Below are 14,568 nucleotides of genomic sequence, written 5' to 3' on the forward strand. Positions count from 1 at the left end.
CAGGTTGCAACAGAGATACAGAGAGACTGGAAGAGTCACAGAAAGGCATAGAAGTGGACATCCTTTGGCCACATCCCACACTGATGACCGCTTCATTGTGAACAGTGCCCTACGGAACCGGATGATGAATGCCACTCAACTCCAGGCACGTTTAAGGGAGGTGAGAGGCACCCAAGTGTCACGTCAGACCATTCGAAACCGTTTACATCAGCATGGTCTCAGTGCTAGACGACCTGCAAGGGTACCTGACCACACCACCAGGCACAGGTGTCATCGTCTTGCATGGGCCAGGGAGCATTTACGCTGGACGAGGGACCAGTGGGCCTCAGTGCTGTTCTCTGATGAAAGCCGATTCATGTTGAGCAGAAATGATGGCCGCCAACGATGTTGGAGACGTCAAGGAGAGCCCTATGCATCAGCCACTGTTGTCACCAGACGAGCCTTTGGTGGTGGTGGTGTTACAGTGTGGGCAGGTGTGTCTAGTCAGTACAGAACTGCCCTACACTTTGTGAATGGTACAGTGACAAGCCCATACTACCTGAATAACATCATTAATCCAGTCATTGTGCCCCTGCATGAACAACACAGGCCTAATTTTATCTTCATGGACGACAATGCTCCAGCTCATCGAGGTCGCATCATTAGGGAACGGCTGCTGGAGACTGGGGTACCTCAAATGGAGTGGCCTGCACTTTCTCCAGACCTGAATCCCATAGAAAATCTATGGGATCAGCTGTGTCCCCGTGTAGAGGCTCGGAGCTCTGTACCCCAGAACCTCAATGTCCTGAGGGCCGCCCTTCAAGAAGAGTGGGATGCCATGCCTCAGCAGACAATAAGTCGACTTGTGAACAGCATGAGACGTCGTTGTCAAGCTGTAATTGATGCTCAAGGGCACATGACAAGTTATTGAGACATTGACATTTTTTGTTGTGGTATACCCACCACTGTTGTTGGCTTTTGTTTCAAGAAATTGTTTGAGATGAGGAAATCACCAGTGCATGCTTTTACTTAAATGCCCTACTTTCATGATATAATATCACTGTAGCGTGAACTTTTGACATTTTCCGTAAATTTCACCTGAAAGCCAAATATCCCTAACTTTTTGTGAGTAGTGTATATATACTTGGGAAAATAGTTTTCTTATAGTATTTCTTTCTTATATATATATATATATATATATATGCATGCATGCAGTAGCTGGTGGCTCCCTCAATTTCAGCAAAAAGAGGAGCGATTCTTTTTTTTTTTATTGCTGAGAATCGTATCACTTGCGGGTGTATTACTTATGACAGTAATACACTCCTCAATATCAGAAAAGGAAGTGCAAAAATTGCACTGAGTGCTGCGGACCTTGGGATTATATCTGTTCTCGGCATCTTAAGATCCGACGACCAGGGCGTTCGGATCGGACGTCATCGCGGGCGGTGTAGTCGACGCAGGAGGAGAGGGAAACGAGCCGGGGTGAGACTGAGGCTGAGTAGGCTTGGACCCAAGGCTGTCCCACTACCTAGCCTACTCCTGGCTAATGTCCGGTCGCAGGAGAATAAAATGGACGAGATACGGCTCAGGCTGACCCAGCAGGGAGAGATCAGACACTGCGGTGCTCTCATCCTAACAGAGACGTGGCTCCATGAAAACATACCGGATGAGGCTTTAACACTGGACGGGCGGAGCCTGTTCCGGGCTGACAGAACACAAGACTCCGGTAAGACGAGAGGGGGCGGGCTCTGTGTGTACATCAATGATGCTTGGTGCTCAGGTGCAGTCAGAGTGGATGGAAAATGTTCACCTGACATTGAGTTTTTAACTGCTGAGATGTCGGCCATATTACCTGCCTAGAGAATTCACCAGTGTGTTTGTTGCTGCTGTTTACATTCCACCGGATGAAAATTCAAAAAATGCACTCCAGGAATTGTATGAGGTTATCAGCAGTCACATGGCAAAACAGCCAGATGCTGTTATTATTGTTGCTGGGGATTTTAATCAAACAGACCTCAGAACTGTTCTGTCAAGATTCCACCAGCACGTCCACATCCCCACCAGAGGAAACAACACACTGGACCATGTCTACACCAATGTTCCTGGCAGCTACAGAGCCCTCAGTCAGACCACATCTCCCTGCTTCTCCTGCCTACCTACATCCAGCTGACAAAAAGGGTCAAACCAACTGTAAAAACAGTTAAAGTGTTGACAGATGAAGCTACAGCAGCTCTACAGGACTGTTTTAAATGCACAGACTGGCAGATGTTCAGGGATGCTGCTACCCAGCTTGCTACCTGAAAGCTACTCAGCTTGCTACCTGAAAGTGAATATGAGTAAAGCTGCTGGGCCTGACAACATCCCTGGCCGTGTACTAAAAACATGTGCCAACCAGCTAGTAGATGTCATTACCGACATTTTCAACATATCGCTGTCACAGGAGAGTGTTCCCACCTGCTTCAAGACAGCCACCATCATCCCTGTGCCTAAAAAGTCTGCAGTGTCTAATCTAAATGACTACCGCCCTGTGGCACTCACCCCCATCCTGATGAAGTGCTTTGAGAAACTGGTTCTCCAGCACATAAAGAACAACATCCCTGCCAGTCTGGACCCTCAGCAGTTTGCATTCAGAACCAACAGGTCCACAGAGGATGCCATATCCACTGCTCTCCATTCAGTCTTCACTCACCTTGAGAAAAGCAGCACCTACATCAGAATGCTGTTTGTTGATTTCAGCTCAGCTTTCAACACAATCTCCCCCATGAAGCTGATTGGAAAGCTGAACACTCTGGGCATCAGTACCACTCTCTGCAACTGGATACTGGACTTCCTCACAAACAGACCCCAGTCAGTTCGAATTGGCAGTCTCTCCTCCTCCACTCTAGTGCTCAACACCGGAGCCCCCCAGGGCTGTGTGCTCAGCCCCCTCCTGTTCACGCTGTACACCCACGACTGCAACCCCCGACATGGAGAGAACTCTATTGTGAAGTTCGCGGATGACACCACCATCATCGGCCGGATTTCCAACAATGATGAGTTTTCATATCGGGAGGAAATCAACCATCTTGCAGAATGGTGCACAGACAACAACCTACTGCTCAACGTCAGCAAAACCAAAGAGCTGATAGTTGATTTTAGAAAAAAGGAGGCAAAGACACACAACCCTGTCTACATCAATGGAGCTGAGGTGGAGCACGTGAGCAGTTTCAAGTTCCTGGGAATCAACATAACAGAGAACCTGACATGGACTTCACATATCTCTGCCCTGGTTAAAAAAGCTTAGAAACGGCTGTATTTCTTAAGGAAACTTAAGAAAGCAAAATTCCCATGCCAAGTTCTTGTCAGCTTCTGCAAAGGAGCGATTGAAAGCATCCTGACTGGAAACATCACAAACTGGCATGGGATGTGCACGGCCCAGGACAGGAAGACTCTGCAACGAGTGATTAAAACTCCAGTCATGACTGTTTTTTTAAGACATCTCTATTACCCTCAAAAACTGAATACTAATGTAGCCGCAAGTGGTATATACAGGGTTCAAGCTGACAGACAATTAAAAATTAAAACTTTCAACAGTTTCATTAAAAATAATTTGGGTATGTTTCAGGTACTGATGTGAACATATCATGGCAGTTTTGTGATGAGTGAACAAACAACTTCTGATTTCAAAACTTTTTGACCTCAAAAGGAAATACAGTATCAAGGAGCCTCATGCAACTTTTGATAAGCCTGGTCCAATGATGATTCACAGTGGCTTTCCAAAGAATTGGACTTACGGCCTAGGAGGAGTTTGGACCAAAGAACTTCAGTGTAAATCGGCCTTCTGGCGCACAAAACAATAGGGTGTCAGCCCTATGGGCTTGAACCCCTAAATATTGCATCATTTGTGAGACAAAATCTCTCTCTCCATTTATTGAAGTAGTAGCCAGATTCCACCTTGACTGGTCATTAAGAATGCCAGTGTTCAATTGACAAGTGATATTTAATACTTTGCTTTTCTTCTATCTGTCCCCACCTAACCCAGTATGCAGAACGTGGTTCCCCTATTAGATGGCCCAGTAGAGGGAGGAAGCCAGGTGAACTCAGAGCAGCAGCTACAGGAGCAAGAGAAGCGCATTGAGATTTCCTGCGCCCTGGCAGCTGAAGCCTCACGCCGCAGCCGCCTTCTGTCTGGTGAGACCTCTCTTTCATGCCACTGTTACTCACACCATCACCAAGTCACCATCCCTCTCCCTCTCCCTCCAACCTTTTTCCATAAGAAAGCAACAGTGCACCACAGCACACGCCAAATCTACTTACAGATAGTTTTAGAAAAAGAAACTCAGCTAGTGAAGGATCCCTTCCCTGGCATGCCACCAAACCAGATTGTGACATAAGTAGAGATCGACCAATAATTGATATTTCATTCATCATCATAATCTGAAAATTACAGAGTCAGAATTTACAGTATAAGAATTGCTAAATATACTTGCTATAAATTTAAAAAAATCTTCAATTAACACCGTTAAATTTGTAAAATAAAGAAATAAATACAAACAAGGGGGAAAAACAAGAGAATTAGAAGAAAAAACTCTTAAAAACTGAAGTTTTGTAAAAAGAAAGATAAGAAAACTAGATTTAGAATTATTAAAATTATATTTTAAAACTTAAGGTCAATGATAGATGTCCTCAACAATTAGCCATAACCAATAATTGATCGATCTCTAGAAATGCTTACTCAAATGCTGTTGTGTTTTGTAACATTGTGCTGTATATATTAGTGCATTATGCAGTATGTACTCCATCCACCCATCCATCCATTTTCTGCTGCTTATCTGGAACTGGGTCATGGCGTCAGCAGGCTGAGGAGGTCTGCCCAGATGGTCTTTTCCCCGGCCACATCCACCAGCTCCTCCTGGGGGTTCTCAAGGCGTTTCCAGGCCAGCCGGGAGATATAGGGCCCTATCTTGCGCCAGACTCCCTAAACCCGCTATTTGCGGATTTAGGATTTAGGAAGAGGCGTTCCCCGTAAAAGTTGCTATCTTGTGCACCTCCCGCTATCCGCAAAACACCTCCGCTACCCGCTATATTATGAATAGGCGTGTTTTGGGCGTTATGCCAGTTAAACCAATCAGTGTGCCAGGTGCCATTGCCTTTAAGGGCAGGATGCGCTATCCTAAATCCTAAATCCTAAACCCGCGATGGAGAGAGGGAGGTAGATTTTCTCAGGGCTTCTACTGAGGCTAAAGCAAGTTGGCTTTATATATATATATATATATATATATATATATATATATATATATATATATATATATATATATATATATACATATGATATATTATATTATAGGCGAGTTAATTCGGGAGGTGGAGCCACATGTGTCCAAGTGGACGTGTCACAAGGTTGTACTGATTGAGTAAAATCCCCGGCCACACCACACACACACAAGAGGCAGAGGTGGAACTATGTGTAAACTAATTTATTGACAAGGTAGATTGGGCAAATAAAATATTAAAAATAAAAATATAGCACAGCTGCTGGCTTATGATAAAACAATAAAACGTGCTGGCGTAAGTGTCCAATTAAAACAGTCTTTCCTCTAAACAGTCTATATGAGTAATATACTCAGTCCATTCCGGCGGCGTCCCGGTATCAGTCCGACCGTGTGCGTGGTGAGGCTCCGTCGGGGCCCGCATTGAAGCCGCCTGGGCGCGCTCTCCTAACAGCCCAAACTTTAGGGATAGCGGATAGCGGGTGGTCCTGACCACCCGCTATCCGCTATCCCTAAAGTGTGTGCGCAAGATAGCAACCTTAGGGATAGCGCATGAAACACGCCCACGAACACACCTCCAGGCGCAAATGACGGAGTCGGCATAAGGATAGCGGGTAGCGGGTGGCGCAAGATACCGTTTAGGGATAGCGGAAGCTCCTAAATCCGCAATTTGCGGGTAGCGGGTAGTGGCAGCGGATAGCGGGTGGCACAAGATAGGGCCCATAGTCCCCCCCAGCGTGTCCTGGGTCTGCCCAAGGGCATTTTCCCAGGTGGATGTGCCCGGAACACTTCCACCAGGTGGCAGCCTGGATGTGGAGGAGCAATGGCTCTACTCCGAGCTCCTCACGGATGTCTGAGCTTCTCACCTTATCCCTAAGGGTGCGCCCAGCCACCATGCAGTGGAAACACATTTCTGCCGCTTATATCCACAACCTTGTTCTTTTGGTCCTACCCACCCAGAGCTCATGACTAGGGTTGGGAACCGGAACTGGTTCTTTTTCAGAACTGGTTCCAAAATTAAAGAGCCCGATCAAAACCGGTTCCCATAACGATTCCCGGAATTTCTCATCTGCATTCATTTTGTTCAGTTGTGTGCACTGAAGTGACTGTGGTGACGTCATGTCACCTACAAGACTGAGAGGGCCCGGAGTGGATACGCCCCCACTGCACCACTAGGAAGATTGTCGGACCGTCATTATCAAGCGAAGCAGGAGGAGGACTGCAGCCCCGCAGCGTAACCAAACATTAGAAAAACAACTGCACCGGCACCGCACAAGTCCAACAGGCAAAGAAACTTTCCAGGCTACAGCAGCGCACTGACATAGATTGTCTAACAAAATGAAGAGTTGCCACTCTGCTCTATTTTCACTGGCTAACAGCAGCACACTGACAGCTTAGCTTGTCTATTCAGAGAAGCGGTATCACTTCAGCTTATTTTTCATATTCAATCTATGTTATCACAGGCATACTACTGCTCATTCATTGGTAGTTGAATTGTTGCTTGATAAGTAATTTACATTTTTAAAACAAATAATTTAACATATTGTTAAATTATTGGAGTCAAGCTTACTGGTAAACATCTACTCCTTCAAGATAATTTATTATGTTCTACAACTCATAAACATACACTAACACTACATTACTAATACTACTTATTACTTGTTTATTTCAAGTACAATACAACACAAGTTCCCCCGGGGGACACAGTTGAAGGCCCTCTCCAAATCCACAAAGCAGATGTAGACTGGATAGTCAAACTCCCACGCCCCTTTCAGTATCCATGCGAAGATGAAGAGTTGATCCACTGCTCCACAGCCAGGACGGAACCCACGTTGCTCCTCTTGAATCTGAGGTCTGACGATCCGCTGTAGTCTCCTTTCCAGTACCCTAAAGTAAGCTTTCCCACGGAGGCTGAGCAGTGTGATACCCTGATAACTGGCACACACTCTCCAGTCCCCTTTTTTAAAAATGGGAATCACCACCTCTGTCTGCCACCCCCTGGGCACTGTCCCCGACCTCCACACAACATTGGAGAGATGTGTCAACCATGACAGTCCAACAACATCCAGGGCCTCCAGCTTTACGGAGAAGATCTCGTCCACCCCCAGCGCCTTGCCGGTGCAGAGTTTCCCAACCACCTCAGCGACCTCTGCCAGGGAAAAAGGCGAGCCCTGCCACCTCCTCTGAAGGTGTGTCAGTACGGTTTAGGAGCTCCTCAAAGAGCTCTTTCCACCGTCCAACTACCTACTCAGTCAAGGCCAGAACCTCCTCAGCTGAAGTCAGAACCTCCTCAGTCAAGGTCAGACTGCTGAGAGCAACCTGGGTGAGGCCATGCCTGCCCCTCCTGAGTCGTCTGACAGTTTGCCAGAATGTCTTCGTGGTGAGGCGAAAGTCCTTCTCCATGGCCTCCCTGAACGTCTCCCATACCCAGGTTTTTGCCTCCACCGTGATTGCAGCACTGCCAGAAGGCCTCTTTCTTCAGCTTGACAGCCTCCCTCACCATTGGTGTCTATAAACCGGATTGAACAGGGTCCATTCAGACTCCATGTCCCCAACCTCCCCCGGGATCCGAAAGAAGCCCCCCAGAGTTGCAAGTTAAAGACCTGCTGGATAGAGCCAGACATTCCCAGTTCACCCTCACTACCCACTTGGGTTTACCAGGTCTGTCTGGTAGCCTCTCCTGCTATCTGATCCAACTCACTACCAGAACATATGGCCACAGGTCTGATGAAACGATTACAAAGTTGATCATTGACCATAGACCTAAGGAGCTCTGGTACCAAGTATACTTATGAGCCTCCTAATGCTTGAACATGGTGTTCATTATGGACAATCCATGGCTTGCACAGAAGTCCAGCAACAAAGTACCGGGTTCAGATCACATGCTGTGATGTCATGTGCAATTCATGAATTAGAAGGTTAGTTAGGGCCATGCCATTCTCATTCCCAGGGCATCAAATACACACTATTAGTCATGTCTTCTGTGCCAGATACCGACGCCAAAGCCATCCTTTAGCATCCAATACCGATGCAAAAAGCACTTATTAGAAGCCGAAGGCATCAGTGTGAGACACGAGGGGTGGTGACATAGTATAAAGAGCGAGAACGTCTACACAGGTGCTCAGGGTGGATGGGGGCATATAAACCACAGGACGCTGAAGCAGAGACCCGAGTTTGATTTCCGAAACAGGAAGCAAGATATCCTCTGTGATTGCGGCCATGTCCACTTTTCATTTTGGTGCTATTTTATACCAAAACCTAACAAATGGTTTTGTTGGCTAAACCTAACCAGGTGACACTAAAAGCGAGAAAGCCCAGTGTGTCTCATTGCAACCCCAAAAGCTGCCTTTTGTGTTATCAGATGCAGAGGGCTTTGACAAAGCTTCAGTACTTGACACCCTCAGAATAAGAATGCGTTGTAAAGGCAGTAAATGGCTTTGGTAGGTGGTGAGGTAGGCAGGTAAGTAGGTGTATAGATAGGTAGATAGGTAATCATGATTCAGGGAAACTAACATGAGCAATTTTTGTAACTTAAAAGTACAAAGACATCTGTATTTTCACAATCAGATCTCTCTGAGATGTGAATGCATATTAGTTCTGCCTTTTCAGGCTGCTTACCTTACCTTACCTCTCCCTTTTTGGCTCACTTATTGTTTCACTTTTCATTTCCCTTGTTTTCACACTCCTTCCCACTACCTCCATAACATTTCAGCCCAGTGTGCCCCCAGTCCCCCCACTTCCCCGACCAGTCTGGCCCCTCCCCCTTCCTCTGCTGACTTCCCCACCTCCGCCCACATTATGGAGGTGTGAGTCTAGCAAGGTGAGTGTTCGTTCACCACACTATGTCCACCAATCACATTCTATCCCAATCCTCTTTATTCCCTTCCATTTATATAGCACTGCTTGGTTTTCACTGTTTGGGTTTGGATTTGCACAGTATTCTCTCCTCACTTGGTGATGTTTGAAGAAGGGCTTGATTGATGAGGGTTTTTATATCTAATATTATTATTCTTGGGTGAAAGTCATTGAACACCCATTGTTGAAGTCAATTATGTTTTTTAATTTGACCATTCTCATGCCTCCAAATTTCCCAAATTAGCCAACGTTTCCCCAGAATTTTTCTTTTATTTTGCAATAAATATTTAATCAATCAAATTGCATCGCATCCATGATAGCAGAGCTGAATGACAGTGACAGTGGAGGAACACTTCACTCATATTGCACAATTTTTGTATTAAGTACCCACTGTGTGCTGCCATCAACCCCTGACAAAGAAAGCTTTTTTGCAAGCCTTTAAAGTAATTTTCCTAACCAGTCTCATGCTTAGTACTTAAACTAAACACAGATTTTGGCTCAAATCTAGTAGAGACTTGGATTATACAGCAGGACAAGTGTGAGTATTTTTAAACAGAACTTTTGAATTCTGCTGTTTTAAAATTGTAAAATTACTGCCCTGTCTTTTCCCATTGAATCCAAAATGGCTAGCATTTTGGGAATATGAGTTTACCATGAAGGCTGGTGAGTAAAGCTTTCTTCATTGAGGATTGAAGGCACCAGCAAAGGGACTATCTGATACAAAAAAATATGCATTGTGGGTGAAGTATTCCTTACACAAGTCTTACCGTACATGTCCACAGGGGCATGTGTTTGACACCAGGTGTTGTGCTGCTTCCCAGATTTAACACTTAATGGCCCCTCCTGATGATTGACAGTTCCTCTCTCTTATAACCACCCAGACAACTCCTAGATACACCTTATTGGACAAACACTTCACTAGTGGGCCGTCCTCTCCTGGATTTCAATCCGGACCAACATGGTGGATCTTTTGGAAATTGTCTTTGATATGAAAAAATAGTTCACCAAAATTTGTTTCTGGAAACATCTGAGGCAGAAATAAACCCTGCTGCTGGATCTCAAGTCATTTTAGATCGACAATGGTTAATTTGAAAGTGTCACTGAAGTTTCCAGAGGTAGTGAGTTGCGCCAGGCGCCCATAATTTACATAAAGTATCCTAGACCTCAGCTTTATGCAAATGGGGAACACGACCATGATGCCCTGAACATGACGCCATGTTCACAACAGAAACTGTTGTGAACATGGCTTGTGAATAGTTTTGCATACTGCTGCTCCGCCTGCACAACCACATAGCCATGCATAGCCTATGCACACACTGACACATGCAGGGCAACACCTTTACAGATTATGCCTGACCAAATGTCACAATATAAAGAAAACAGAGTCTAGCCTTAAGCCACAACACCACCAACCAGGAAGGAATAGAGGGTCAACATCATACCCAACATCAGACCCAATGATAAAATCAAGCAACAACAATTCCACAGTCTTATTTCTCATAAGACCAGTTCCAGGACCTAGTAAACAATTGCTGATGAATGGAAGGCTGCCTTACTGGTAGGTTTATCATACTGCATAATAAAGTGACCACTTGGAAGCCATTAACTCTGATTTTCCCTTTAATAAGAATATCTTTGAGAGCTTTTTGCTTTTTCTGATTCCTGACAAGGTGCAAACAAAGTTTTGTCAACAGTCATTAACAGTAAGAATGCAGTGGATTAAACCCAGACTAGTTAGCATTGAGTTTTTATTAATTCATTCATGGTGACAAAGCACCCAGGGTTAGATAACAAGCACTCCCTGTCAAATAAATCTGCCCCGAACTGGCTTGTTGAGTCAGCGTTTGATTTCTCACTCCTATGGTTGCACATAACAAGTGACACACAAACAGCAAAGATATACTCAGTGACCTTAAGTTTTTCCCTTCTCCTTTTCATCTGTCCTGACTCCATCCCTCTCTGCATCTGTTTGTCTCTAGCTCAAGCCCTGGCTGCTGTCAAGTTTGATGGAGCATCTTTCTGAGGATTCACTGGACAAGTAAACGTTGACCCCAGACCTAAACCAGTGCGACAAAAGCACAGAAAATTGTCAAAGGAGATTCCTTGGAGGCATGAGTAAAAAATAAATAAATAAAAATACATGGAAAATATGACATAAAGGTCAATTTCCCCAACTTCAAGAGGGCACTATTCTATCACCACCTGCACTTTTTTTTTTCCTGTGAAGGATTACAGTAGAGTGATTTATCTCTTTGAAATCATCCGAACCACTGCAGTCTGTCTGTGCACATCTGAAGCTGCCAATCTAACCAGTTAAGTATCCGGATTTCTTAGTGGCCTCAAGTTGTGACACAATATTTCTGCATAATTTAGCTCAGGACATAATCTACAAAGGAGAGATTACTGATTAAATATCAAGATATTTTTTACACTATGACAAAAAAAGTCAGTCAACTTACATTTGGACAGTTCACAAGGGACATTGAGTATGTGTGACTCACTGCGAAGATATACATGGAAAACAGCTGCATGGATAGATGGAATAGAGAGCTCAAATGAGACCAGTGGAATACTGTAGAGGTTGAACTGTAGAAAAATGCCTCACTTAAAATCAGTAAGAGGTTTTAAGATACTTCTTGGCACCAAATGCCCAAAGATCAGGCTCTTTGAGAGAGACACGTTGTCCCTTCAGTTGGCCTTGCCAACTATGATAATTGGCCAATAACCCGCTCAGGAGTCATTGACATGAACAGAGAGTTAGGCATTTGTCCACACTTAAAATGGACCGACATGTAGAATGAAACCTTTCACCCTTTGCAAGGAGCTGAAAACTCCCTTTGAACTCACTGTGATACCCATCTTCACCTTGCCCATCATGTCCACTGCTCTCAGTCTTACACATAGGTTTAATTTTTTTCAGATGTGTGTAAATGTGTACAGTCACCTCACACATCACTGTTTCCAGCTCCCGAATTTGGTTTAACCAGTCCTTTCAGGTTTAGTATCAAAACCACTGGAAACAATAATGGTACTCAATATGTTACTTCAGTGATTGCCTGAACAAATAGGTAAAGTAAGTTGAATATGCTTTTATAAATGGTATATTGTATGTGGAAAGATGTCAGTGAAAATAGAAGTGACCTTAGACATGTTAGTCTGCTAGCTTGAAAACACCAGTACATATAAAGATCTGTCATCAGTTAACGATGCAGTTTGCTAGGAGTTATATATTGGAAAATGCTATCCAGTAAGATATCCATTTCATCATATCATGCAGTGCCATAAGTTTAAATTTTGTTCAGTTTTTTCCTGATGAATGGACATATTACTAACATGAACCCCTTTGAGTTTGAATCTAGATGAAATCTAACAGTAACAGTAATAGTTTACAGGTTCATAACCACCCATACACCCCACCCTGCCACCACTACCCCAAATACTTAACATATCAGATTTGATGAATAAATCTTGCTTTATTTTATTTGTTAAATTCTGAAAGAATCTAAGATGGTTCACTTAGTTTGCACTTGTCTACCTTATTTCAGCCTGTATGGTTAAGTGTCCCTTATGTAGCCTGGCCTGACAAGCAGAGTGACCAACTGCATTTATACATAAATTTTTGAGAGATTGGAAGATTAGCTTTAATATAATTTAATACATTTATTTTTTTTTAAACTCCTTTGAAACCTTTCCTTTGATTTTCTGTAGGGTTAGGGTTAGGGTTACTACCCTGTTCCTTTTATTCCGAACTGGAAACATAACCATCATGTTCTCTGTGTCATTTTCTATAGTTTAAGTAAGAGCAGTATAACCAACACTTAGACATACAAGCATATTGCAGATTATTAATTTAATAAATTATTTTTTAAAAATGATGTCCAGAATTGACAGATAGCCAGTTTGGGGCTTAGACCTCTAGCTATCTTTTTCAGTCCAGAGGAATATGGATTACTCCCCTCAATCGATTCCAGTATTTGATGACCCGTCCCTGTGTCTTGGCTGTGCCTCTTGATAAGGAGAACATGTTTGTCTCTATGCACTGCCAGTTCCTCCAGAATTAGTTTAACGCCCAAACAGGGCAAACTCCCTAAACATACACACATACATTTTATCTTAATGTATCATCCTTGTTTTCCTCTCATGCATCACTGTAAACGTGACATAGATTAAAGATGTGTCTTTGTATTGTTATGTGCGTACTCTGATTCAGAGACAATATATTGAACGTAAAATAAAAAAAAAAATGAAGTTTGTATAAACAAAGCAGTATATGGCTCTCACAAGGCAAAGACAAAATAACTAGGTCTGAAGATTCTATTTTTCTTGTTTTCTTTTTTGAGAAAGGGAATAATAGTGTTAAAAAGAGGCAGTACATATTTTTTTAGACGCATGGATATTGATTGACAAATATGCTGTCAAGTTCGATTTTTACACTCAATTACACGTTTTGCATTTTTCACAAGAAAGAAATGATTATTGCTGACATATTTTTTTTATTTATTGCTTTTGGGTGTTGTCTTGGATGACTTAGACATGACATAGATATTTTTGGAGAGACTGGCAACAGATGTGCTGATAAATGTTAAACAGCCAAAAGGTGGTGTCCAATATTTGATACTAGATGTAGCATTTATGGGTAATGAAAATAAAGAAATATTTCACACATTGGTCAATGTACATAATATTTCACATTTCAATTACAAGTATAAATCTTAATATCAATCTTAACTGTTGCTACTTTGGGGGACAATACACAAACTGCTTGAACTATGCAAATTATAAAAAAGAAAAACAGTATGCTTGCTTTAGAAAAACCTTGCAATAAAATGAATGTATACAAAAAAATGTGTTTCTATAGATGCTTCTGAATTCCCCACAGGATTTCATATGATAAAAATTGTCTCGTTGTCTGGAATGATTCTGTTATTACTGCTGTCATTTTGATCCAGTTGAGTAACGAGTATCACTGCCAAAATTACTGATACTACTGAGGGTAGTTGTTCACCTTTGCTCTTTATCAATAGACTCCTTGATTATATTCTACAGACTTTGTTATATCAATCCCTGTATATCTGAATGAATAAAGCTGGGGGGTGGAAAAAGATGGACTGGGTTCCTTAAAAACAAAGCTTGAAGAACTAAATACAGTCTAACTTGGGGGCAGTGTGGCTCAGGAGGTAGAGCGGTCATCTGGTAATTTGAGGGTTCTTGGTTCAATGCCTGGCTCCTCCAGAGTGTGTCCAATTGTCCTTGAGCAAGATACGGAACCCCTCACCGCTCCTGCTAGGCACCTTGCATGGCAGCCTCTGCCATCAGTGTGTAAATGGGTGAATGTGAGGCAAACATTGTAAAGTCCCTTGAGTGGTCAGTAGACTAGCAAAGCGCTATAGAAATGCAGTCTATTTACCATTTACTTGCTAGTAATCATTCGGTATCTATCAACATTTTCATCACTTTGGCTACTTAAACCCCTGGGAGGAGGTCA

The 14,568-nt window shown here is 43.3% G+C and overlaps 1 protein-coding gene across 4 annotated transcripts in view; it reads left to right on the forward strand.

Annotated features, from left to right (window-relative positions):
* The window catches only part of plekha6 (pleckstrin homology domain containing, family A member 6), a 159,188-nt gene extending 145,195 nt beyond the window's left edge, over positions 1-13,993 (forward strand). For all 4 annotated transcript variants that reach the window (XM_030051586.1, XM_030051587.1, XM_030051589.1 and 1 more), the window contains 3 exons: positions 4,001-4,149; positions 8,941-9,048; positions 11,063-13,993. In XM_030051586.1, coding sequence (XP_029907446.1) covers positions 4,001-4,149; positions 8,941-9,038 — 247 coding nt within the window. In that variant the 3' untranslated portion in view covers positions 9,039-9,048; positions 11,063-13,993. The remainder of the gene's footprint in view (positions 1-4,000; positions 4,150-8,940; positions 9,049-11,062) is intronic.
* Positions 13,994-14,568: the final 575 nt, after the last annotated feature.

This window comes from Myripristis murdjan, chromosome 5 (genome assembly GCF_902150065.1).
Source record: "Myripristis murdjan chromosome 5, fMyrMur1.1, whole genome shotgun sequence".
In the NCBI taxonomy this organism is placed as follows: Eukaryota; Metazoa; Chordata; class Actinopteri; order Holocentriformes; family Holocentridae; genus Myripristis; species Myripristis murdjan.